Below are 26,269 nucleotides of genomic sequence, written 5' to 3'. Positions count from 1 at the left end.
GAGGACTGAGCCTCTGTACATGGGGCGCTCGTTCTACCATACAAGCTATCTAAGCGCCCATTGGTATAGATTTTTTACCAACAACAAAAAATTCACAGGCACTTTTATAAACAATTTTATTAGTTTGTACTGTGACTTTTAATATTCTATAAATATCTCCATCATGATTGTTATATTTGTATTTATTAATTGTCTTATTGCTGCTCTGTGTGTTTGAATGTTTTAAGTAAGAGTGTATATTATTTTTGCTTGGCTGTGTTTTGTTGCTTGCATGGCTCACACAAGTTCACATTTACAGCTTCAATAATGATCAAGGGTCCATGACAGTGAACTGGAAAATTATTTAACATCGAAGTTGCAACAGGATTCTCCCATCATGCCATACTGTGGACAAACACACAGCCAGACACAGACACAGACACACACAATCATATGAAAAGTAATTTCAATGAACCAGCTCAGTGTAAAACAATAATTTCACAATCAACATTTCCGTTAATTTTCAACTGTGATCCTTCAGCCAGATGTTTTGAGAACAAAGCAACATGAAACATCGAGACATTAGTACGGGTTAAAATATACAGAGGAAAACAAGATGCCATTAAGCAACAACAGAATAAGCTTTCTTAATGCTGCAGAGCAACAGGAAACAGCGAGGAATTAGTACAGAAACACATCAACAGTATCAGAACATTTACCAGAAACATGCAAACCTGTAGAGCAGTAAGGAGACAAAACATACAACAATGATGATGGACATCCTGATAAATTATTAAACCTTCAATGCCTGCTCAGGACACGTATGTCTTTTGCATGTTCACTGTTACCATTACCATGTGTGTACACTCGTTACTCAGTAAAACCCATGCACACACACACACATGGTGAATCTAGCCCGGAAAAACTTGCATATGCTATAGCTGTAGTGTTGTATGTGGTCTGTCACATTTTATACACTAAATTAGGTATTTGTTAATGAACTTTCACTAAACATTATTTAAATGGCTTATATGGTTAGACTGATGATTCTAATGCCAGTTAATAAATACATTATACAGCTTTTTTAAACATTATTTAGACTCTTTCAAAGATGACCAAAATATGTAATGCTACTTGATGTTAATAAAACAGTTGAGGAGAAAAACTGTAAAAACAGACATTATGAAACAAGAATATTAAGGTCTCCTGCACACTGCCTGCGTGGCGTGAGCATGGCGTGAGCATGGCGTGAGCGTGGCGTTTCTGTTGCGTGGCGTTTTCTATGTCTTTACATACCAGAAAGGTGTCTGATACGGCACTGTCATAAACATAAATATATACTGATGGTTCACTTCTCCGTGAACCATCACCTTATCGTGGTGGAGAGGTTTGTGTGTCTCTGTGAACCTGAGGGCAGTGTTGTCTGGAGCTTTGTGCTCCTGGTAGGGTCTCCCAAGGCAAAGTGGTCTCAGGTGAGGGGCCAGACAAAGAATGGTTCAAAAACCCCAATGGAAAAACAAGGTAGAAATGGAGTGACCCTGCCCGGAGGAAGCCCGGGGCCCCCGTCTGGAGCCAGGCCCAGACGGCCGGGCTCGTCGGGCGCCTGGTGGCGGGTTTGCCAGGAGCCCGGCCGGGCACAGCCCGAACAAGCTACGTGGCTCCCATCTCTCCAGCCCATGGGCCCACCACCTGTGGGAGGAAACGCTGGGGTCGGTGCTGCTGCACATGGGTGGCAGTGAAGGTCAGGGGCCCCGACGGACCAGACCCGGGCAGCAGACGCTGGCTCTGGGGACGTGGAACGTCACCTCTCTGTGGGGAAGGAGCGGAACTGGTGCGGGGAGGTGGAGCGCTACCGGTTAGATCTGGTGGGGCTTACCTCGCACGCAGTCTCGGTTCTGGAACTGTACTCCTGGATAGGGGTTGGACTCTTTTCTTCTCCGGAGTTGCTCAGGGTGTGCGGGGCGGGGCAGGTGTAGGGGATACTAACAAGCCCCGGCTGAGCGCCGCTGCGTTAAGGTTTACCCGGTGGAGCCGAGGAGTCGCCTCCGCCTAGCGCGGGTTGTGGGGGAAAACTCTGACTGTTGTTTGTGCATATGCACCAAACAGGAGTTCGGAGTATTTGGCCTTCTTGGAGACCTTGAGTGGAGTCCTGCATGGGGCCCCCAGTGGGGAATCCATTGTTCTGCTGGGGACTTCAACGCACCGCTGGGCAATGATGGAGACACCTGAGAGGCGTGATTGGGAGGAACGGCCTCCCTGATCTAAACCAGAGTGGTTGTTTGTTGTTGGACTTCTGTGCTAGTCATGGATTGTCTATAACGAACACCATGTTGTACATAGGGATGCTCATAAGTGTACCTGGTACCAGAGCACCCTAGGCCGAAGGTCAATGATCGATTTTATAATCGTTTCATCTGATCTGAGGCCGTATGTTTTGGACACTCGGGTGAAGAGAGGGGCAGAGCTGTCAACCGATCACCATCTGGTGGTGAGTTGGGTCAGGGGGTGGGGAAGACTCTGGACAGACCTGGTAAGCCCAAACGTGTAGTGCGGGTAAATTGGGAACGTCTGGAGGAGGCCCCTGTCCAACGGACTTTCAACTCGCACCTCCGGCGGAGCTTTTCGTGCATCCCTGTGGAGGCTGGGGGCATTGAACCAGAGTGGACAATGTTCAAAGTTTCCATTGCTGAAGCTGGCGGGCGCGAAACTTGGTCTTAGGGTCTTAGGTGCCTCAAGGGGCGGTAACCCACGAACACCGTGGTGGACACCGGTGGTCAGGGGAAGCCGTCCGACTGAAGAAGGAGTCCTTCCGGGATATGTTATCCCAGAGGACTCGGGAGGCAGTTACAGGGTACCGAAGGGCCCGAAGGGCTATAGCCTCTGCCGTGAAAGAGGCAAAGCAGCGGGTGTGGGAGAAGTTTGGAGAAGACATGGAGAAGGACTTTCGGTCGGCACCAAAGTGCTTCTGGAAAACTGTTCGCCACCTCAGGAGGGGAAGCGGGGAACCATCCAAGCTGTGTACAGTAAGGATGGGACACTGTTGACCTCAACTGAGGAGGTAATAGGGGCGGTGGAAGGAGCATTTTGAGGAACTCCTGAATCCGACTAATACGCCCCTCTATGTTAGAGGCAGAGCTGGAGGATGACGGGGATTGTCGTTGATTTCCGGGCGGGAAGTCACTGATGTAGTCAAACAACTCCACAGTGGCAAAGCCCCGGGGATTGATGAGATCCGTCCAGAAATGCTCAAGGCTCTGGGTGTGGAGGGGCTGTCCTGGTTGACACGTCTCTTCAACATTGCGTGGAAGTCTGGAACAGTGCCAAAGGAGTGGCAGACTGGGGTGGTGGTTCCCCTTTTTAAAAGGGGACCAGAGGGTGTGTGCCAATTACAGGGGTATCACACTTCTCAGCCTCCCTGGTAAAGTCTACTCCAAGGTGCTGGAAAGGAGGGTTCGGCCGATAGTCGAACCTCAGGTTGAGGAGGAACAATATCGCAGTTCCGTCCTGGTGCGTGGAACAACGGACCAGCTCTTCACTCTGCAAGGATCCTGGAGGGGGCCTGGGAGTATGCCCAACCGGTCTACATGTGTTTTGTGGATTTGGAGAAGTATGACCGGGTCCCCCGGGAGATACTATGGGAGGTGCTGCGGAGTATGGGGTGGGGGCTCTTACTCAGGGCCATCCAACTCTCTACGACCAAAGTGAGAGCTGTGTCCGGGTTTCGGCAGTAAGTCGGACTCGTTTCCAGGTGAGGGTTGGCCTCCGCCAGGGCTGCGCTTTGTCACCAATCCTGTTTGTAATATTTATGGACAGGATATCGAGGCGTAGTTGGGGTGGGGAGGGTTGCGGTTCGGTGGGCTGGGGATCTCATCGCTGCTTTTGCAGATGATGTGGTCCTGATGGCATCATCGGCTTACGACCTTCAGCACTCACTGGATCGGTTCGCAGCGCAAGTGTGAAGCGGTTGGGATGAGGATCAGCACCTCTAAATCGGAGGCCATGGTTCTCAGCAGGAAACCGATGGAATGCCTTCTCGGGTAGGGAAGGTACCCCAAGTGAAGGAGTTCAAGTACCTTGGGGTTTTGTTCGGCAGTGAGGGGACAATGGAGCGGGAGATTGGTCGGAGAATCGGCAGCGAGGTGCGGTATTACATTCCATCTATCGCACCGTTGTGACGAAAAGAGAGCTGAGCCAGAAGGCAAAGCTCTCGATCTACCGGTCAGTTTCGTTCCTACCCTCACCTATGGTCATGAAGGCTGGGTCATGACCGAAGAAGCGAGATCCAGGGTGCAAGCGGCGAAATGGGTTTCCTCAGGAGGGTGGCTGGCGTCTCCCTTAGAGATAGGGTGAGAAGCTCAGTCATCCGTGAGGAGCTCGAGTAGAGCCACTGCTCCTTTGCGTCCGAAAGGAGCCAGTTGAGGTGGTTCGGACATCTGGTGAGGATGCCCCTGAGGCCTCCCTAGGGAGGTGTTCCAGGCACGTCCAGCTGGGAGGAGGCCTCGGGGAAGACCCAGGACTAGGTGGAGGGATTATATCTCCAACCTGGCCTGGGAACGCCTCGGGATCCCCCAGTCGGAGCTGGTTAATGTTGCTCGGGAAAGGGAAGTTTGGGGTCCCCTGCTGGAGCTGCTCCCCCCGCGACCCGACACCGGATAAGCGGACGAAGATGGATGGATGGATATACTGATCTGACGTGTACGGTAAGCGTGTTGTGTCACTTCCGGTGTTCCTGTGTTACAAACGCCAGTTTGCTGCTCCAGCAAAAACTTACTCAACTCTGCTTTATTGTTTAAATTAGCAGCTATTTGCCTGGATTGCATTTGAATTACAATTGTTCTACTCAAAGCACTTATACTTCGCTTCTCTTACAGCGACTGCCTCGCTGATCTTACAGTTGCTAAAACGCTGTTAGCTACTTTAGCTTAGCCATTAGCAATGGCTAATTCCTCTCCCTCTCCTGCTCTCTCTTGCTCTGTGTGTCAAATGTTTAGCTATTCCTCTGCCTCCTTTAGTGATAACGATACATGTAATAAATGTAGTATATTCGCTGCTCTGGAGGCAAGGCTTAGTGAGTTTGAGGCACAGCTCCGCACCATGGAATCAGAATCCGTAGCTAGCCAGCGCCATGTAGCTCATGCGGGCCAACATACTGTAGCTTCTGTAGCTTCTGCTAGCTGTCCTCCGGCAGACCCCAAGCAGCCGGGCGAGTGGGTGACTGTCCGAGGGAGGCGTAGCGGAGGGAAGCATAGCGTTAGATCTAAACCAGGGAGTGCACATGATGACGGTCGCTCTAAACCGGAGCATCTTCGCCTCTCTAACAGTTTCTCCCTACTCAGTGATACATCCGCTGAGAAGCCAATTCTGGTTATTGGGAGCTCTATATTGCGATATGTGAAGCCGGTGGCCCCAGCAGCTACAGCACCTACGGTCATATGTGTCCCCAGGGCTAGAGCGGGCGATATAAAATCCCATCTAAAACTGTTGGCTAAAAAGAACCGTAAATACAGTAAGATCATACTTCACGTAGGTGGTAATGGTCGTAAATCGGAGATCACTAAAATTAATGTTGAGTCACTTTGTGCATACGCAAAGACAATGTCGGACTCTGTAGTTTTCTCTGGACCCCTGCCAAACCTGACCAGGGATGAAATGTACAGCCGCATGTCATCCTTCAACCGCTGGTTGTCGGGGTGGTGCCCAGCTAATGATGTGGGCTATGTGAATAACTGGAGGGCGTTCTGGGGAAAGCCTGGTCTGATTAGGAGAGACGGCATTCATCCCACCTGGGATGGAGCCGCTCTCATATCAAAAAATCTGACCGAGTCTATTATCGGTCATAAACCATGACAACCCCAGTTTGATATTAGTAATCAGAGGTGCAGTGCAATGCGCCCCTCTGTTCTTCCGTTGGAGCAGTCGCCCACTCATTGTCTAATAAGCACGGTGTCTGTCCCCCGGCTCAGATCGGTTAAATCAAAGGTAAACAAAAGATGCGCTATACTTAACAACCTAATTGGAATTAAAACGACTGCAACGATAGAACAAAATAGGAAAATTAGATGTGGACTATTAAATATTAGATCTCTGTCTTCTAAAGCAGTATTGGTAAACGACTTGATATCAGATAATAAAATTGATTTATTTTGTATTACTGAAACCTGGCTGGGCCATGAAGAATATGTCAGTCTAAATGAAGCGACTCCTCCCAGTCATATTAATACTCAAATTCCTAGAGGCTTAGGCCGAGGAGGGGGAGTTATTTTATATATATTTGATTCAAGCCTGTTAATTAATCCTAAACCTAAACTAAATAATAACTTGTTTGAGAGTCTTGTTCTTAATCTTCAACATCCAAAATGGAAAACATTACAGCCAATTATATTTTTTTGTTATTTACTGGGCTCCAGGTCCGTATTCTGAATTTTTATCTGAATTCTCAGAGTGTTTATCATGTTTAGTCCTTAAATCAGACAAAGTACTTATTGTAGGTGATTTTAATATCCATGTGGACGTTGACAATGATAGCCTTAGGACTGCTTTCAACTCATTGTTAGATTAAATCGGTTTCATTAAGAGTGTGCACAAGGCGACGCACTGTTTAACCACACCCTCGACCTTGTGCTGGCATATGGTATTGAAATTGAGGATTTAATAATATTTCCACAGAATTCGGTATTATTCTTTAATTACTTTCGAATTCTTACTACGTGACTATACTAAATTAGATAAAAGCTTCTACACCAGATGCTTATCTGACAGTGCTATAGCTAAATTTAAGGAAGATATTCCAACAGCATTTGACTCTATGTCATGCCTTAACATAACAGAGGACCTTTATGTTAACCTCAGTCCCTCCCAAATTGATACGTTTGTAGACGGTGCTACGACCTGCCTATGGACGACTTTAGACTCTGTTGCTCCCCTCAAAAAGAAGATAATGAAGCAAAGGAAACTAGCACCTTAGTATAACTCCCACACTTGCATATTAAAACAAATCTCGCGAAACCAGGAAAGTAAATGGCGTTCCACCAAAGTGGAAGAATCTCGTTTGGATTGGTAAGAAAGTCTCAAAACCTATAGGAAGGCCCTAAGAAAGGCCAGATCAGACTATTACTCATCACTAATAGAAGAAAATAAGAACAACCCAAGGTTTCTTTTCAGCACTGTAGCCAGGCTGACAGATAGTCACAACTCTACTGAGCCATCTATTTCTCTAGCTCTGAGTAGTGATGACTTCATGAGCTTCTTTAATGATAAAATTATAACAATTAGAGATAAAATCCATCACCTCTTGCCCACAGCTTCTAACGGTTCATCTTTAAACGCAGGACCGCTAGAAAGAACGACTAGTCCCGACATATTTTTAGATTGCTTTTTTCCTATAGACCTTCAACAATTAATTTTAAAGGTATCTTCAGCTAAGCCATCTACCTGTCTCTTAGACCCCATCCCAACGAGGCTACTCAAAGAAGCGTTACCCGTGGTTAACACTCCATTACGATATGATCAATATGTCCTTATTAACAGGTTATGTACCGCAGTCATTTAAAGTAGCAGTGATAAAACCTCTTCTGAAAAAACCCACCCTAGATCCTGAGGTCTTAGCAAACTATAAACCTATATCTAATCTTCCCTTTTTATCCAAGATCCTTGAGAAGGTAGTTGCTAATCAGTTATGTGATTTTCTACATAGCAATAGTTTATTTGATGACTTTCAATCAGGATTTAGAAAGCATCATAGCACAGAGACGGCACTGGTGAAAATTACTAACGACCTTCTAACTGCTGCAGACAAAGGACTCCATTCTTGTTTTACTAGATCTTAGTGCTGCATTTGACACTATTGACCATACCATCCTGTCACAGAGACTGGAACACTTAGTTGGCATTAAAGGAGTCCTATTTCTCTGAGCGATCCCAATTTGTTAACATTAACGATAAACCCTCCAAGCACGCTAAAGTTAGCCATGGCGTTCCTCAAGGCTCAGTGCTTGGACCAATTCTATTTTCCTTATATATGCTTCCTCTAGGTAATATTATTAGGAAACACTCAATTAACTTTCACTGTTACGCAGACGACACCCAATTACATTTGTCAATTAAGCCAGACGAAAGTGGTCAGTTAGCTAAACTTCAAGTGTGTATTAAAGATATAAAATCCTGGATGACCCACAATTTCCTGATGTTAAACTCAAACAAAACTGAAGTTATTGTGATGGGACCCACGCACCTCCGAACTTCATTATCTAAAGATATAGCTACTCTGGATGGTATTGCCATGGCCTCCTAGCCTGGATGCCAGCCGAACTTAGCCCCGCCCACAAAATTCGAGGTCGGGAAGTTCGCTCTGGAGTCGCTCTGTTGAGAAGCAATTATTGCCCGAACAGGATCTGTTTGGACCAATCAGATTGTCAGACAGATGATCAACAGTAATAGAATCAACCACGTCACCAAAGAACGCTTGGGTTGGATTTGTTTACAACAGGTGGCTGCCACTGGAGAATTGAGATGTGTAGATTCCACCATCGCGTCTGTTACAGACGATATCGACAGCGCATTCATTTTAAAATCCTCAGCAGAGGAGCCTCAACAACTGCCCGAAAGCACGGTAGCGTTATATGGTGGAGCGAGATAGAGAGAGACTGGAGAGAGAGAGTGTTATATGGTGGAGCGAGATAGAGAGAGACTGAAGAGAGAGAGCGTTATATGGTGGAGAGACATAGAGAGAGACTGGAGAGAGGCAGCGCCGGCGCTAGAACAATGCCGTGAATCAGAGAAATAAAACGTGTTTTCGCCGATCCATCTCTAGAAATGCAACTGTAGCGAGCATGTCACTATCACTAACGTTATCCACATTTATATTTACAAGAAACAAATGATATATCCAGCTTCAAAAAAGTCTAAAAGTCGGAAGTTAGAACGAATGCATTGTGCAAAGAGTGGTTGCTATGGAGATGATACACAGTGTTGAGTTCTGTTGACAGTTGAGTTGAGTTTCGTTGCTCTGATTGGTTGTAGGTCTATCCAATGAATGCAGAGGCATTTTTTTTCCTGGTTCGGTTGGAACACGCCCCATAATCACAGCCCAATGGAGCGGTTTCAGACTCACATTCTGACTAGAATCTGAGTAGTACCACGTCAGGCTACTGGCCTCCAGCACTACTGTCAGAAATTTAGGAGTTATTTTCGATCAGGATATATCCTCCAACGCCCACTTAAAACAAACCTCAAGAACAGCCTTTTTCCATCTTCGTAACATTGCCAAAATTAGGAATATCCTGTCTCAAAACGATGCTGAAAAAACTAGTCCATGCCACTCATTACTTCTAGACTAGACTACTGTAATTCCTTATTATCAGGTTGCTCAAATAAGTCCCTTAAGACTCTCCAGCTGATCCAGAATGCTGCAGCACGTGTTCTGATGAGAACTAAGAGAAGAGATCATATTTCTCCTGTATTGGCTTCTCTGCATTGACTTCCTGTGAAATCTAGGATCGAATTTAAAATCCTCCTCCTGACCTACAAAGCTCTAAATGGTCAAGCACCATCATACCTAGAAGAGCTCTTAGTACCTTATTGTCCTAGTAGAGCACTATGCTCCCAGAATGCAGAGCTACTTGTGGTTCCTAGAGTCTCTAAATGTAGACTGGGGGCCAGAGCCTTCAGCTACCAGGCTCCGCTCCTGTGGAACCAGCTCCCACTTTGGATTCGAGGGGCAGACACCGTCACCATATTTAAGAGTAAACTGAAAACCCTCCTCTTTGATAAAGCTTATAGTTAGGGAGTGAGGAGTTGCAGCGTCCACCTAACCCGGCCCATCTGCTCCTCTTCGTAGCCATCAGTTTTATTTATTATATAATCAATAATATAGCGAGAGCAGAGGGAGGCAGGCCAGTACAGCCCGATCCGGTTGGGGAGAGTTCTAGACCGACAAGGCACCTCTCTCTAACCTGCCTCTCTTAGTTATGCTATTATAATTCTAGACTGCCGGGGAAGTTCCTTCCTTCCTATGACACACTGAGCTGCTCTCTCATCTCTACTTGTTTACTTTTGTATGCATCCTGTCCCAGAAATGCTTGTTACTAACCTATCTCTGGGGAGTTTACTCCCCGGAGTCCTTATGATTCTTCTTCGCAGAGCATAGCTCTGCGATTCTATGCAATTCCCGGCCGTGTCCTGCTGCGTCCTGCTGCGTCCACGCATCCACCCATGCTCTGCAGCGCCACGTTACATCCCGCTAACGCCCTGCTGTGATGTTCATATGCACAGAGTAGTCAGGATCCAGTATAGGAGACTGCACTACTCAGTATGACACGATGTGCCCTGCTATGACATGAACTTCACGATGACCTTCAAAGTCACTGTTCCATTATCTTTAATGTGACTATTTGCCACTGTTCATCACACCCCCAACCGGCCCGTCAGACACCGCCTACCAAGAGTCTGGGTCTGCCGAGGTGTCTTCCTAAAAGGGAGTTTTTCCTTGCCACTGTCGCAATAGCCACTGCTAATGCTTGCTCTTGAGGGAATTACTGTAATTGTTGGGGTTTTGGAATTTATAGAGTGTGGTCTAGACCTACTCTATCTGTAAAGTGTCTCGAGATAACTCTGTTATGATTTGATACTATAAATAAAATTTAATTGAAATTGAATTGAATTACAGCAAAGACAACGTCGGCAGTATTGACGGCAAAATAGGCTCCAGAATATTTCCTTCTGTTTTGACAGGTGCAATATTAGAAAATCTGATAAGAATTTTTTTATTTTTTTAACCCTCATGCCCTCCTCGGTCATTTTTGTACATTTTTCTCAAGTTTTTTTTTCATTTTGTGATCATTTTTGCTGTGTTACTGCTTATGGCATGAAATTTTGTAGGAACCTTTCTTTTCAGCCAAATTTTTTAAATCCAGTGTTTTTTACTCTTACATGTCTTTTATACTTAAATGATTCATTTTGTACCCTTTGGACACCTTCGTGTAAAAATGGCCACCACACACAAAATCATTATATCATCATATATCAATATTTTTTTTCTGCTTTTTTTCTTAAATCACTTAAACAACTTCTAACCTAATCAAAACCACCAAACATTCAATCATTTTCAGGATTTTAACCCTTTAAATGCCAGTTTATGTATTTGAAGTATGTCATTATTTATAAAAAAACAACACAAAAATGATTTTTTCCCATATAATGAAGTCGTATGTAGATGGGGCTTTGGTGGGATTAGAGGCTTGTATGTAAATCAACAAAACTTTTGATTATATTTTTATGTATTTACTCTGGAACTTCGAGAAAGCCCCATTACTCATTATAACACATTTTCTTTTATAAACTATTTAACATTTTGAAATATATATTATTTATATCCAATTTTTTGTTTGTGTATGTGTGTGTGTGTTGTATTTTTTTTTTTTTTTTTTTTTTGTGTGTGTGTGTGTGTGTGTGTGTGCTGTGTGTCTGTGTGAGAGAGAGTTTGTGTAAATTTGGGTAAAAAGGGCTTTTTTGAAGGATGCATTTCATGTGTCTTTGAAGACGTGCTTGAATAAAAACATTGTCTCCTGCATTTGTTGTAAACAGAAACAACTATTAGTGTGTTGATGCACCTGGCTCTAGAGAAGGAGACAGACCTGGAGCAAAGAGAAGGAGCTTTTATCTTCCAGCCAACTGCAGGACTCATCTGAAGGGGACACAAGTTTCTGGAGTCTGACAAAATGGTCACTGGTGTCCTCCAACTCTGTGAGTGCCTCTAACCTTCCTCTGAAAGTGGAGAGGACACTGAAGATCCTGTCCATCCTAACATTGAATGGACAGTGAAGAATTGGCAAGTCTGGTCTCCATCTAATACTGAGACGCTGCGCAACATTCAAGCACCGACCGGCATGATGTCAGAGCCCACGAGATATGCCATATCAAGAATCCATGATGTGGCATCCTCTTTCCACCTTTTCTTCACTCTTGACTTGATCCAGCTGATTCAGGAAATAACAAACCTACACGGGAGGTGTTCAATCTCAGGATGGAGTGATGTGGATGCTCAAGAGATTTTAACATACATGGGACTTCACACTTGGCTGGTGTGTACCGGTCCAAAGGGGAATCCACCCGGAGCCTGTGGGATGTCCATAGTGGGAGACCAGTCTTCAGGGCCACCATGTCCCACAAACCATTTGAAATGATAAGCGCCAGTTTACAGCAAATGCAGGAGACAAATGTTTTTATTCAAGCACGTCTTCAAAGACACATGAAATGCATCCTTCAAAAGATGCCTTTTTTCAGCCCTAAAATGATCATTGCTTGCTTACAGGTTTACACAAACTCTCTCCACACACACACACACACACACAACACACACACACACACAAAACACAAAAACACACACACACACACACACAGAGCACCATAATATAACTATAATTTCATGCATCGCACTCACAAGGGCAAAATGGTTGAATCTGGTAAAATACTGTAAAATGTCAAATATGACTAGTTGTCTTCCAAATGGAATGCTGACATTACAGAATGCATGGTTTTATACTGTAAAGGCAGTGAGATCAAAACATGTGGTTATAATGGAAGTCAATGGGGCCATTTTTGCCTCAAAGGTGTCCAGAGGGAGTATCTGGAACTACATAAAAGTACTAATGCAATCAAATCAGTTTTGTTGCTTATCTTTGACATATCCAAGCCTCTAATCCCCACCAAAGCCCCATTCCCTATGATTTATTTTATGGAAAATAATTAATGTTTTGTTGGGTTTTCTTAAATAATTGTTACTTCAAAGATTTAAAATTGGCATTTAAAGGGTTAAAATCCAGAAAATGATTAAATGTTTGGTAGTTTTGAGCAATTTAGAAGTTGTTTAAGTGATTTAGAAAAAAAAGCAGAAAAGAATATTGATATATGAGGATTTAATATCAGTTTTTGGACATGTAAATTTTTGCCCCGGAAGGTGTCCAAAGGGAGTATCTGGCACTATGTAAAAATACTAATGCAATCAAATTCATTTTGTTGCTTATCTTTGACATATCCAAGCCTCTAATCACCACCAAAGCCCCATCTACATATTATTCATTATATGGGAAAAAAATCCTTTTTGTGTTTTTGTAATAAAAATGAAATACTTCAAATAAACTGGCATTTAAAGGGTTAAAATTAAAATGATTGAATGTTTGGTAGTTTTGATTAGGTTACAAGTTGTTTAAGTGATTTATGGAAAAAAAGCAGAAACAAATATTGATATATGATGATTTAATAGCAGTTTTTGTGTGCGTGGACATTTTTGCCAAGGCGGTGTCGAGTACGTTTTTTTAAGGAGGGCATGAGGGTTAAATTACATTTATATCTGCATTTATGTCAAAACTTCGAGACTTTCAAGCATCAACGTGTCATTTATTAAATGTAATCGTGACAAAATGACATAGAAACATCTTTTCATATTCTATGTTGTCTGGAAAACGCTTCCTTGAAAAATAGGCGTCGGTCCTATTTCTAGTATGCATGTGTTTTGTGAGACGTGTGGTGTCACGCAGGCGCTCTAACCTGTTACCATGGGAGCCCAAATAAACACAGACACGCCAAGCAGCCAGTGGCACGGCCCAGAAGAAAAGTTATGAAGAGGATAGACGCCCTGAACACCCGAACTTGCATTATTATATAACAAATCTCAAAACCAGGAAGTAAATGGCGTTCCACCAAAGTGGAAGAATCTCGTTTGGATTGGTAAGAAAGTCTCAAAACCTATAGGAAGGCCCTAAGAAAGGCCAGATCAGACTATTACTCATCACTAATAGAAGAAAATAAGAACAACCCAAGGTTTCTTTTCAGCACTGTAGCCAGGCTGACAGATAGTCACAACTCTACTGAGCCATCTATTTCTCTAGCTCTGAGTAGTGATGACTTCATGAGCTTCTTTAATGATAAAATTATAACAATTAGAGATAAAATCCATCACCTCTTGCCCACAGCTTCTAACGGTTCATCTTTAAACGCAGGACCGCTAGAAAGAACGACTAGTCCCACATATTTTTAGATTGCTTTTTCCCATAGACCTTCAACAATTAATTTTAAAGGTATCTTCAGCTAAGCCATCTACCTGTCTCTTAGACCCCATCCCAACGAGGCTACTCAAAGAAGCGTACCCGTGGTTAACACTCCATTACGATATGATCAATATGTCCTTATTAACAGGTTATGTACCGCAGTCATTTAAAGTAGCAGTGATAAAACCCTCTTGAAAAAACAACCCTAGATCCTGAGGTCTTAGCAAACTATAAACCTATATCTAATCTTCCCTTTATCCAAGATCCTTGAGAAGGTAGTTGCTAATCAGTTATGTGATTTTCTACATAGCAATAGTTTATTTGATGACTTTCAATCAGGATTTAGAAAGCATCATAGCACAGAGACGGCACTGGTGAAAATTACTAACGACCTTCTAACTGCTGCAGACAAAGGACTCCATTCTTGTTTTACTAGATCTTAGTGCTGCATTTGACACTATTGACCATACCATCCTGTCACAGAGACTGGAACACTTAGTTGGCATTAAAGAGAACTCCTATTTCTCTGGAGCCGATCCCAATTTGTTAACATTAACGATAAACCCTCCAAGCACGCTTAAAGTTAGCCATGGCGTTCCTCAAGGCTCAGTGCTTGGACCAATTCTATTTTCCTTATATATGCTTCCTCTAGGTAATATTATTAGGAAACACTCAATTAACTTTCACTGTTACGCAGACGACACCCAATTACATTTGTCAATTAAGCCAGACGAAAGTGGTCAGTTAGCTAAACTTCAAGTGTGTATTAAAGATATAAAATCCTGGATGACCCACAATTTCCTGATGTTAAACTCAAACAAAACTGAAGTTATTGTGATGGGACCCACGCACCTCCGAACTTCATTATCTAAAGATATAGCTACTCTGGATGGTATTGCCATGGCCTCCTAGCCTGGATGCCAGCCGAACTTAGCCCCGCCCACAAAATTCGAGGTCGGGAAGTTCGCTCTGGAGTCGCTCTGTTGAGAAGCAATTATTGCCCGAACAGGATCTGTTTGGACCAATCAGATTGTCAGACAGATGATCAACAGTAATAGAATCAACCACGTCACCAAAGAACGCTTGGGTTGGATTTGTTTACAACAGGTGGCTGCCACTGGAGAATTGAGATGTGTAGATTCCACCATCGCGTCTGTTACAGACGATATCGACAGCGCATTCATTTTAAAATCCTCAGCAGAGGAGCCTCAACAACTGCCCGAAAGCACGGTAGCGTTATATGGTGGAGCGAGATAGAGAGAGACTGGAGAGAGAGAGTGTTATATGGTGGAGCGAGATAGAGAGAGACTGAAGAGAGAGAGCGTTATATGGTGGAGAGACATAGAGAGAGACTGGAGAGAGGCAGCGCCGGCGCTAGAACAATGCCGTGAATCAGAGAAATAAAACGTGTTTTCGCCGATCCATCTCTAGAAATGCAACTGTAGCGAGCATGTCACTATCACTAACGTTATCCACATTTATATTTACAAGAAACAAATGATATATCCAGCTTCAAAAAGTCTAAAAGTCGGAAGTTAAGGAGACTGCATTGTGCAAAGAGTGGTTGCTATGGAGATGATACACAGTGTTGAGTTCTGTTGACAGTTGAGTTGAGTTCCGTTGCTCTGATTGATTGGAGGTCTATCCAATGAATGCAGAGGCATTTTTTTCCTGGTTCGGTTGGAACACGCCCATAATCACAGCCCAATGGAGCGGTTTCAGACTCACATTCTGACTAGAATCTGAGTAGTACCACGTCAGGCTACTGGCCTCCAGCACTACTGTCAGAAATTTAGGAGTTATTTTCGATCAGGATATATCCTCCAACGCCCACTTTAAAACAAACCTCAAGAACAGCCTTTTTCCATCTTCGTAACATTGCCAAAATTAGGAATATCCTGTCTCAAAACGATGCTGAAAAAATCCAGTCCGCCACTCATTACTTCTAGACTAGACTACTGTAATTCCTTATTATCAGGTTGCTCAAATAAGTCCCTTAAGACTCTCCAGCTGATCCAGAATGCTGCAGCACGTGTTCTGATGAGAACTAAGAGAAGAGATCATATTTCTCCTGTATTGGCTTCTCTGCATTGACTTCCTGTGAAATCTAGGATCGAATTTAAAATCCTCCTCCTGACCTACAAAGCTCTAAATGGTCAAGCACCATCATACCTAGAAGAGCTCTTAGTACCTTATTGTCCTAGTAGAGCACTATGCTCCCAGAATGCAGAGCTACTTGTGGTTCCTAGAGTCTCTAAATGTAGACTGGGGGCCAGAGCCTTCGCAGCCGCGCCCCTCTCCTGTGGAACCAGCTCCCACTTTGGATTCGGGAGGGGCAGACACCGCCACCATATTTAAGAGTAAACTGAAAACCCTCCTCTTTGATAAAGCTTATAGTTAGGGAGTGAGGAGTTGCAGCGTCCACCTAACCCGGCCCATCTGCTCCTCTTCAGAGCTATCTGTTTTATTTATTATATAATCAATAATATAGCGAGAGCAGAGGGAGGCAGGCCAGTACAGCCCGGATCCGGTTGGGGGAGAGTTCTAGCCCGACAAGGCACCTCTCTCTAACCTGCCTCTCTTAGTTATGCTATTATAATTCTAGACTGCCGGGAAGTTCCTTCCTTCCTATGACACACTGAGCTGCTCTCTCATCTCTACTTGTTTACTTTTGTATGCATCCTGTCCCAGAAATGCTTGTTACTAACCTAGCTCTGGGGAGTTTACTCCCCGAGTCCTTATGATTCTTCTTCGCAGAGCATAGCTCTGCGATTCTATGCAATTCCCGCCGCGGTGTCCCGTGCGCCCTGCGGGCCCGCAGATCCACCCATGCTCTGCAGCGCACGCTACATCCCGCAACGCCTGCTGTGATGTTCATATGCACAGAGTAGTCAGGATCCAGTATAGGAGACTGCACTACTCAGTATGACACGCATGTGCCCTGCTATGACATGAACTTCACGATACCTTCAAAGTCACTGTTCCATTATCTTTAATGTGACTATTTGCCACTGTTCATCACACCCCCAACCGCCCGTCAGACAACAGCCAACCAAGAGTCTGGGTCTGCCGAGGTGTCTTCCTAAAAGGGAGTTTTTCTTGCCACTGTCGCAATAGCCACTGCTAATGCTTGCTCTTGAGGGAATTACTGTAATTGTTGGGGTTTTGGAATTTATAGAGTGTGGTCTAGACCTACTCTATCTGTAAAGTGTCTCGAGATAACTCTGTTATGATTTGATACTATAAATAAAATTTAATTGAAATTGAATTGAATTACAGCAAAGACAACGTCGGCAGTATTGACGGCAAAATAGGCTCCAGAATATTTCCTTCTGTTTTGACAGGTGCAATATTAGAAAATCTGATAAGAATTTTTTTATTTTTTTAACCCTCATGCCCTCCTCGGTCATTTTTGTACATTTTTCTCAAGTTTTTTTTTCATTTTGTGATCATTTTTGCTGTGTTACTGCTTATGGCATGAAATTTTGTAGGAACCTTTCTTTTCAGCCAAATTTTTTAAATCCAGTGTTTTTTACTCTTACATGTCTTTTATACTTAAATGATTCATTTTGTACCCTTTGGACACCTTCGTGGCAAAAATGGCCACGCACACAAAATCATTATATCATCATATATCAATATTTTTTTCTGCTTTTTTTTCTTAAATCACTTAAACAACTTCTAACCTAATCAAAACCACCAAACATTCAATCATTTTCAGGATTTTAACCCTTTAAATGCCAGTTTATGTATTTGAAGTATGTCATTATTTATAAAAAAAACACAAAAAATGTCACACATATTATGGAGCGTGTATGTGTATGTGTGTGTGTGTGTGTGTGTGTGTGTGTGTGTGTGTGTGTGTGTGTGTGTTGTGTGTGTGCATGCATGCACGCGTGTCTGTGTGTGAGAGAGTTTGTGTAAATTTGGTTGAAAAAGGGCATCTTTTGAAGGATGCATTTCATGTGTCTTTGAAGACGTGCTTGAATAAAAACATTGTCTCCTGCATTTGTTGTAAACAAAACCAACTATTAGTGTGTTCATGCACCTGGCTCTAGAGAAGGAGAAAGACCTGGAGCAAAGAGAAGGAGCCTTTATCTTCCAGCCAACTGCAGGACTCATCTGAAGGGGACACAAGTTTCTGGAGTCTGACAAAATGGTCACTGGTGTCCTCCAACTCTGTGAGTGCCTCTAACCTTCCTCTGAAAGTGGAGAGGACACTGAAGATCCTGTCCATCCTAACATTGAATGGACCGTGAAGAATTGGCAAGTCTGGTCTCCATCTAATACTGAGACGCGCAACATTCAAGCACCGACCGGCATGATGTCAGAGCCCACGAGATATGCCATATCAAGAATCCATGATGTGGCATCCTCTTTCCACCTTTTCTTCACTCTTGACTTGATCCAGCTGATTCAGGAAATAACAAACCTACACGGGAGGTGTTCAATCTCAGGATGGAGTGATGTGGATGCTCAAGAGATTTTAACATACATGGGACTTCACACTTGGCTGGTGTGTACCGGTCCAAAGGGGAATCCACCCGGAGCCTGTGGGATGTCCATAGTGGGAGACCAGTCTTCAGGGCCACCATGTCCCACAAACCATTTGAAATGATAAGCGCCAGTTTACAGCAAATGCAGGAGACAAATGTTTTTATTCAAGCACGTCTTCAAAGACACATGAAATGCATCCTTCAAAAGATGCCTTTTTTCAGCCCTAAAATGATCATTGCTTGCTTACAGGTTTACGCAAACTCTCTCTCTCACACACACACACACACACACACAGAGCACCATAATATAACTATAATTTCATGCATCGACCTACAAGGGCAAAATGGTTGAATCTGGTAAAATACTGTAAAAATGTCAAATATGACTAGTTGTCTTCCAAATGAAATGCTGACATTACAGAATGCATGGTTTTATACTGTAAAGGCAGTGAGATCAAAACATGTGGTTATAATGGAAGTCAATGGGGCCATTTTTGCCTCAAAGGTGTCCAGAGGGAGTATCTGGAACTACATAAAAAGTACTAATGCAATCAAATCAGTTTTGTTGCTTATCTTTGACATATCCAAGCCTCTAATCCCCACCAAAGCCCCATTCCCCTATGATTTATTTTATGGAAAATAATTAATGTTTTGTTGGGTTTTTCATAAATAATTGTTACTTCAAAGATTTAAAATTGGCATTTAAAGGGTTAAAATCCAGAAAATGATTAAATGTTTGGTAGTTTTGAGCAATTTAGAAGTTGTTTAAGTGATTTATGAAAAAAAAGCAGAAAAGAATATTGATATATGAGGATTTAATATCAGTTTTTTGGACATGTAAATTTTTGCCTCGAAGGTGTCCAAAGGGAGTATCTGGCACTATGTAAAAATACTAATGCAATCAAATTCATTTTGTTGCTTATCTTTGACATATCCAAGCCTCTAATCACCACCAAAGCCCCATCTACATATTATTCATTATATGGGAAAAAAATCCTTTTTTGTGTTTTTTTGTAATAAAAAATGAAATACTTCAAATAAACTGGCATTTAAAGGGTTAAAATTAAAATGATTGAATGTTTGGTAGTTTTGATTAGGTTACAAGTTGTTTAAGTGATTTATGGAAAAAAAAGCAGAAACAAATATTGATATATGATGATTTAATAGCAGTTTTTGTGTGCGTGGACATTTTTGCCACGAAGGTGTCGAGAGTACGTTTTTTTAAGGAGGGCATGAGGGTTAAATTACATTTATATCTGCATTTATGTCAAAACTTCGAGACTTTCAAGCATCAACGTGTCATTTATTAAATGTAATCGTGACAAAATGACATAGAAACATCTTTTCATATTCTATGTTGTCTGGAAACGCTTCCTTGAAAAATAGGCGTCGGTCCTATTTCTAGTATGCATGCGTTTTGTGAGACGTGTGTGTCACGCAGGCTCTAACCTGTTACCATGGGAGCCCAAATAAACACAGACACGCCACGCAGCCAGTGTGCAGCCGGCCTCAGAAGAAAAGTTATGAAGAGGATGAGACGTCCTGAATGAGGAAGCTTCCCTGTCTGATGGATCTTTATTCTGTAATGTTCAAAAAGACAAATCATTTTCTTACCGTCGATCTGTTCTTCTCCTTCTCTTTTAGTTTTTCCTCTGATGTTTCTCAAACTTCTCAACGTATTTCCTCCTTCAGGTTCAACAGTGGCTCTCTTCCTTCTGTGTTGTGAGTTCCCAGTCTCTCCTCCTCTCCCAGTAGCTCTGCTGACAGACTCACAGCATTGGATATAAACAAACAGTAAAAATGTAGGCTCACACAGTGGAGGAGGATGATGATTGTCACGTCAGCCCAGATTTTTAATTCATCATGGAGGAAGTGTGTGAAGAATAGGGGGAAACCAATCCTGTTCCTCCTGTGTACCTGTTACACCCTCACAATAAACTCCCCCCAAACCCATTTGTTCCAGCATCATTCTGCCCTATATTAAGGTCTGTAGTTGCGGCGCTCTCTAGTGGCTGTAGTAGTTCTGACGGGAGTAAAGCAGGAAGTTAAGGCGGCAAACCACCCTGGACAAAACCTGTTCTAGTTGCTGAAATAACTCTCTGGGTTGTTTACATTTCTTTAAACCAATCCCAACGGTCTCAAGCGGCGCTGAGCTCCAGACATAGCAACGGTGGCTCTGTCTCAGGAAGGAACTGGTTCAAAAGAAAACTCCTCATCCAATATTACATGAAGTTAACTGTTGACACATTACAGTAACGTGAGCTATTTAAATTAGCTGATACATGGTTAAACCTCATTGGCTCTTACCATAGTATGTCCGTGTGGACTTCATCACACACACACACACACACACACACACACACACACACACACACACACACACACACACAAAAAAAAAAAACAAACACACACACAAAACCCACACACACACACACACACACACACACACACACACACACACACACACACACACACACACACACACACACACACACACACACACACACACACACACACACACACACACACACACACACACACACACACACAGTTAGGTTTCAAATATATAATGTATTTCTCTTTTATTTTGAAGGGCAACCTTTTCATCTACAATGAAGATTTTGTAGTCAGTAATCAGCATATCAATCATCAATAATCCCAATGAGCAGTCCTGTGACTGTCTGAGTCTGTTGACTGACGTCTGCGGGTGTTTACGGTCTTCATGGTTTAGAGTTCAGCAGCTGGGTGAAGGCCGCTATGTTCGCTATGCGAGACACTCGATCCTCTCCCGCCTCTCTACTCCAAAAACAAACGTCCATGGAGCGGCCTATAAAAGCCAGACCCAGCTGAGGACCGAGGTTTGACCGAGGGACAGACGGACTGAGACGCTGCAGGACCAACACAACCCAAACAGCAAGATTAAACCGTTTCTTTTTGGGACTGACTTCAGACAGGTGTGTGTCCACCTCATGTCACTGACATTACGGTCTTAAAGCTTCAAATAACAGGTGGTTTCTTCATGGACTTATTAATTAGAAATATATCTTAAAAACAGCATCAAAAACATCAACATTTACAGAGAATGTCCGTCATGTTACAGTTTTGTGTACAATTTAAAAACAGTTTGAATGAAAAAGTACAAATAAAAAGCTAATAAATAAAACTGTAGAACTAAATGGCTTCAGGGTTCCCAGCTGTTCTTAATAACCTTAAGCCTGTTTTCTCAACGTTTTAGTCAGAAAACCCAAAACTTACCATCACTGCAACGTTCTTGACACAGTTTGGAGACCCCTGCCCAACGGTTTAGGAGACACATGGCACACAGAAACATTGACATGGACTTTGATTATCTACAATAACATTTCTTTTTTCAGAAACCATTTATTTTACTACACTTTGTCGGTTTATGTCTGTGGATTTAGCGTTATATAATGCCTCATTTGCATATTTAAACAGCATTTCAGACAGAAAATGATCGTCTTAATGTCAGTAATCAGTTGGAAAGTTTCCTGCCGATATCTCTTAGTTTCATATTCTACCTGTTCACCTGTAGTGTCTCTTCTTAAACACTTTTATTAAGCTGAAAAGTTTGGACAACAGATCCACAGATCTGCTCTGAGAGGGTAATCTATTACAGCTCCTTCAGCCAACCAGGCTTCGCTGTACGAGCCTCTAACTGCTCCACCCACCGGAGTCGTAGTACTCCAGATCAGTCTTTTTGTTGCCTGAACTCAACTGTAAGGAGTCTGAAAGGAGCGTCGCCTCAAGGTAGCCGGCTAGTTTACCTTTTCTCAGATAAATTTAACTTTAAGACGCTAAATTTAACTGGCATGTGACCGGCCTGTTGTTGCCGTATTTTTGCATCATAATCTCAATCTCTCAGTCATTAGAATCGTTGTGCATCAGTTTTCATACAATATCATATAAACCGTTTCATGAGAATGCAATGTTCCTGTCGCTCTGCCTGGCTTCTTGAGAAAGATTAATTTGTTGATGATGCTGTCTTTACAGCATCTCGTTCTCTTCTTCTGTCCATTATAACCAAATAGACTATAGCTGGAACTCACGGACACATTATCAGAGCTGCTGATTAATGGACGTGTCCTCCTTGTGTGTGTGCAGGTGTGTCTCGGCGTTGTCATGCCGTGGCTGCTGCCCTCTCAGCTGGAGCATCTGTCTTCGTCTCCGTCTCAGCGGCAGTGCGAGCAGACGTCCTTCTCCTTCTACTGTGCCGTGCGGGAGCGACTTCCTGTCTGGCTGCTGGAGGACATGCGCGGCATGGAGGTCTTCAGCTGGGAGGACGGACACCCGCGCGCCTTCCTGCCGTCCGAGGCGCTGCTCTACGCTCTCGTGCACGACCACCAGGACTACGCACGCCACCTGCTGGACACGTACTCTGTGAGCGCGCTCAGAGCACCGCGCTGCGGCTTCTGCTGCCGGCGCAGCAGCGGAGCGCCGCACCTCAGCGTAGCCGTGCGCTATGACCGCGCAGCGATCCTCAGCATGATGGCGGCGGCGCTGAAGCACGCTGACTCGCTGACGGACTACCTGGAGAGCCGCGGCGGCTGCTCGCACGTGGCGGACGCCGGGAAGACGGCGGTGCAGCTGGCGGTGGAGCTGTCCCGGCCCGACTGCCTGCTGCTGCTGCTGGCGCACGGTGCACGGCCGGCCGGCCTGGAAGCGGCGCTGCAGAGACTCGTGTCCTGCGAGGAGGCGGAGCGGAGCCAGGCACAGCGCTGCCTGGACTTCCTGCTGCTCTTCCTGCCCGAGCCCGAGGCTCCGCGGCAGCTGCAGGACGAGCCGCGCCGCTGGCAGAGCCTGCTGGGGAACCAGGTGTTCAGCTGGCTGTGTGGCCTGGCCCCGCCCCCCCTGCTACTGCAGGCACTGCGCTGTCTGGCCCGGTCCGGCCCGGATCAGATCAGCACGCTGCCGGACTTCCTGCAGCCGCACAGCTGGCAGTGAACTCGCATGTAACCGCGGAAACAACACCGCAGGACTGCTGCGATTGGACGGTGAAATGTAAATAAAGACTAAAAACAGGACAATGCTGAGTCAGCTGAGAAGTCTGAGCTGACGGGCTTTAGGACCGTGAGGAGACTGAAGTATTCTAAATATTAAGATGAGAGTATTTGAGTTGTTGTGTTTAACGTTCAAGTCAGACATTGAAACTAAGCTGCAAAGATTAATGGATTAGTTTTGAACTATTTTGATAATCCATTAATCAGTTTGAGTCATTTTTATGATAAAACAGTGAAACTTGTGTGATGTCAGCTTGTTAAATGTGAATATTTTCTGAACTGAATATCTTTGAGTTGTGGACAAAACAAGACATTTGATCCCCATTTTATTTTGAACTCTCCTGGAACCCCAAATGTTTACGTCTGGCTCCGTCCTGATGATAGAGATAGGGATTTATAATGTTTATAATAAAAGGTATTAACAGTATAATGGATGTGTGGAAGCCCGACGGGAGATGGTGTATATACAAGTGTAAAAAAAATCAATTTCTTTCCTTGATGCAAATAAAATACTATTTATTAAATGTGTAGGCGTGTGTACGTAAATAGATCCAGTCTGTGTCTCCTTCAGACCCAAAAGGTATTTTCATATGAAGATCAGATCATGAACACAACTCCATAGTGCAGGTTTAATTTTACCCTAAAAGCTGTTTTATGCCTCTGCGTCAACTCTTCGGAGTTCTGCGTCGGGGTTGAACGCGTTTCTTTGCATTGCGGTGAATTTCACCGCCAGAGCGCTAGGGGGTGTATGGTTTCCATAGGGTCAATCGCGAAACTCTTGGTTTACTTTTTGCGCTGCTGTGAGCCGGCATTAGTGAGTGTGTGTGTGTGGTAGAGTGAGTAGGAGAGTGATGGTGATTATCTTCAGAGTGAGTAGTGACTCTAGAATCATATTGAGAGAACCAAAGTGTCTCCCCTGTTCTTTCTGACCACGGTGGGAGATCTACAGCAGGAGAAGTTAACCCTCTCCTTGATCTCATGTTGTTTATGGAGAAGGAGAACCAGGACATGAGCCGGAGGAAATGCAACGCTACCACGCCACAGCCGAGAGACGTGCGTCACCACGACGTGTAGTTCCATTTTTGGATAGGTGACGTCAGGCTACGGTGTAGGGTCCGGCATAGGTTCGTGTCTCCAAGTACCTACGCACGTAGCAACGGCGTAGATTTTATGCAGAAGTACAAAACAACCCTAAACCTCTCGGGTCTCAGACGCTACGTTATAAGCCAACCCTAAACCTTTGGACACTACAAAGCAGCTGATTGGTTGAGGTTAGGCATTGACGTTGACCGAGTAATATGTGAATGCCATTGAAGGGCGGGTCTTGCCAAGAAACCAAGTGGGTTCCATAACAACGCGTCAAAGACGTCGGTGTATGGGATTTTGTTAAAACCAGGCAGATTTGATACAGACGGTCTTTTACAGGTGCAGAAACCTCGGTCAGCTCAGGGTCAGTCTACCGCCGTGGGTCAGTCTGCCTCGTGGGTCCGTCTGCCCTCGTGGGTCAGTCTACCTCCGTAGGTCAGTCTGCCTCCGTGGGTCAGTCTACCTCCATGGGTCAGTCTGCCCTCGTGGGTCAGTCTGCCCTCGTGGGTCAGTCTACCTCCGTGGGTCAGTCTGCCTCTACCTCCGTGGGTCAGTCCACTTCCCTGGGTCAGTCTGCCATCGTGGGTCAGTCCACCTCCCTGGGTCAGTCTGCCCTCGTGGGTCAGTCTGCCTCCGTGGGTCAGTCTGCCTCCGTGGGTCAGTCTACCTCCCTGGGTCAGTCTGCCTCCGTGGGTCAGTCTGCCTCCGTGGGTCAGTCTGCCTCCGTGGGTCAGTCTGCCTCCGTGGGTCAGTCTGCCCTGGGTCAGTCTGCCTCCGTGGGTCAGTCTGTGTCCGTGGGTTCAGAATCTAAATCAGGGAACCTCAATGTCTCGACTCTTGCTGTTTAAACAAGTTTTTATTGAGTTATTTAATGAAATGACACAACAGGTGAGTTTAGTTTACACTGAGTTCTCATTGGTCGGCTGCAGAAATGCCCAAAAAAAACAATCAGCTGATATCAGGATGATATCATAGCAGAGTCACGCCTGCACAGGTTTCCATGGAGACTCTGCTAAGGACGAGGAAGAGAGTAGGAAGAGTCACAGTCCATCAGGGTCTGTTAGAGTCCATCAGGGTCAGTTAGAGTCCATCAGGGTCAGTTGGAGTCCATCAGGGTCAGTTGGAGTCCATCAGGGTCTGTTAGAGTCCATTAGAGTCCATCAGGGTCCATCAGGATCTGTTAGAGTCTGTTAGAGTCCATCAGGTTTTATTGATAATCTTCTTTAAAGAGTTAAACTGGTTTCTTCTTCAACAAACACAGACGATTAGATTTACATTTCTACAGGTCTCTCATGGGGTAGGCTTCTGTCTGCTGCTAACATTTCCCACGGAACCAGAACCAGAACCAAAACCAGAGCCAAAAACAGACTCAGAACCAGACAGCAGAACTGTCCGTGATCTCGCTGCCTGGTTCACTCTGGTCCCAGCAACACAGTCATGAGAAAATCCCAGAATTATTTTTTTTTTTAAAGACTATTTTTTGGGGGCTTTTCCCTTTATTTTGAAAGTGGATAGACATGAAAGGGGGAGAGAGATGGGGGCTGACACGCAGAAAAGGGCAGTAGGTCGGATTCGAACCCTTGTGCTGCTGCAGGACTCAGCCAACATGGGGCGAACGCTCTCACTGGGTGAGCTAGAGGTCGCCCCC

At 44.3% G+C, this 26,269-nt stretch overlaps 2 protein-coding genes across 6 annotated transcripts in view; one reads left to right on the top strand and one right to left on the bottom strand.

The window, feature by feature from the left end:
- Positions 1 to 20,325, bottom strand: part of LOC120548639 — a 31,050-nt gene extending 10,725 nt beyond the window's left edge. For 3 of the 4 annotated variants that reach the window (XM_039784982.1, XM_039784985.1, XM_039784981.1), the window contains exon 1: positions 20,132 to 20,324. The gene's annotated coding sequence lies outside the window, so the exon portion shown is untranslated. Of the gene's footprint in view, positions 1 to 20,131 lie in introns of all 4 variants that reach the window. The other variant, XM_039784986.1, reaches the window with a different exon arrangement.
- Positions 20,326 to 21,299: 974 nt separating this feature from the next.
- ankrd9 (ankyrin repeat domain 9) lies at positions 21,300 to 24,063 on the top strand. Of its 2 annotated transcripts, XM_039785018.1 has the most exons (3): positions 21,300 to 21,471; positions 22,098 to 22,285; positions 22,640 to 24,063. In XM_039785018.1, the coding sequence occupies exon 3, from the start codon at positions 22,658 to 22,660 to the stop codon at positions 23,477 to 23,479; it is 822 nt and encodes a 273-aa protein (XP_039640952.1). In that variant the 5' UTR covers positions 21,300 to 21,471; positions 22,098 to 22,285; positions 22,640 to 22,657; the 3' UTR covers positions 23,480 to 24,063. The 2 variants fall into 2 exon arrangements, with proteins under 2 accessions (XP_039640952.1, XP_039640950.1); XM_039785016.1 differs by lacking the exon at positions 22,098 to 22,285 and having other exon boundaries at positions 21,305 to 21,471.
- Positions 24,064 to 26,269: the final 2,206 nt, after the last annotated feature.

This window comes from Perca fluviatilis, chromosome 20, assembly GCF_010015445.1.
Source record: "Perca fluviatilis chromosome 20, GENO_Pfluv_1.0, whole genome shotgun sequence".
Classification (NCBI taxonomy): domain Eukaryota; kingdom Metazoa; phylum Chordata; class Actinopteri; order Perciformes; family Percidae; genus Perca; species Perca fluviatilis.
This window is presented reverse-complemented; position numbering and strand designations above follow the sequence as displayed.

Bases quoted from the DNA above. Each gene is read 5' to 3' on its own strand.
- ankrd9 (XM_039785018.1), top strand. From the start codon at position 22,658: ATGCCGTGGCTGCTGCCCTCTCAGCTGGAGCATCTGTCTTCGTCTCCG.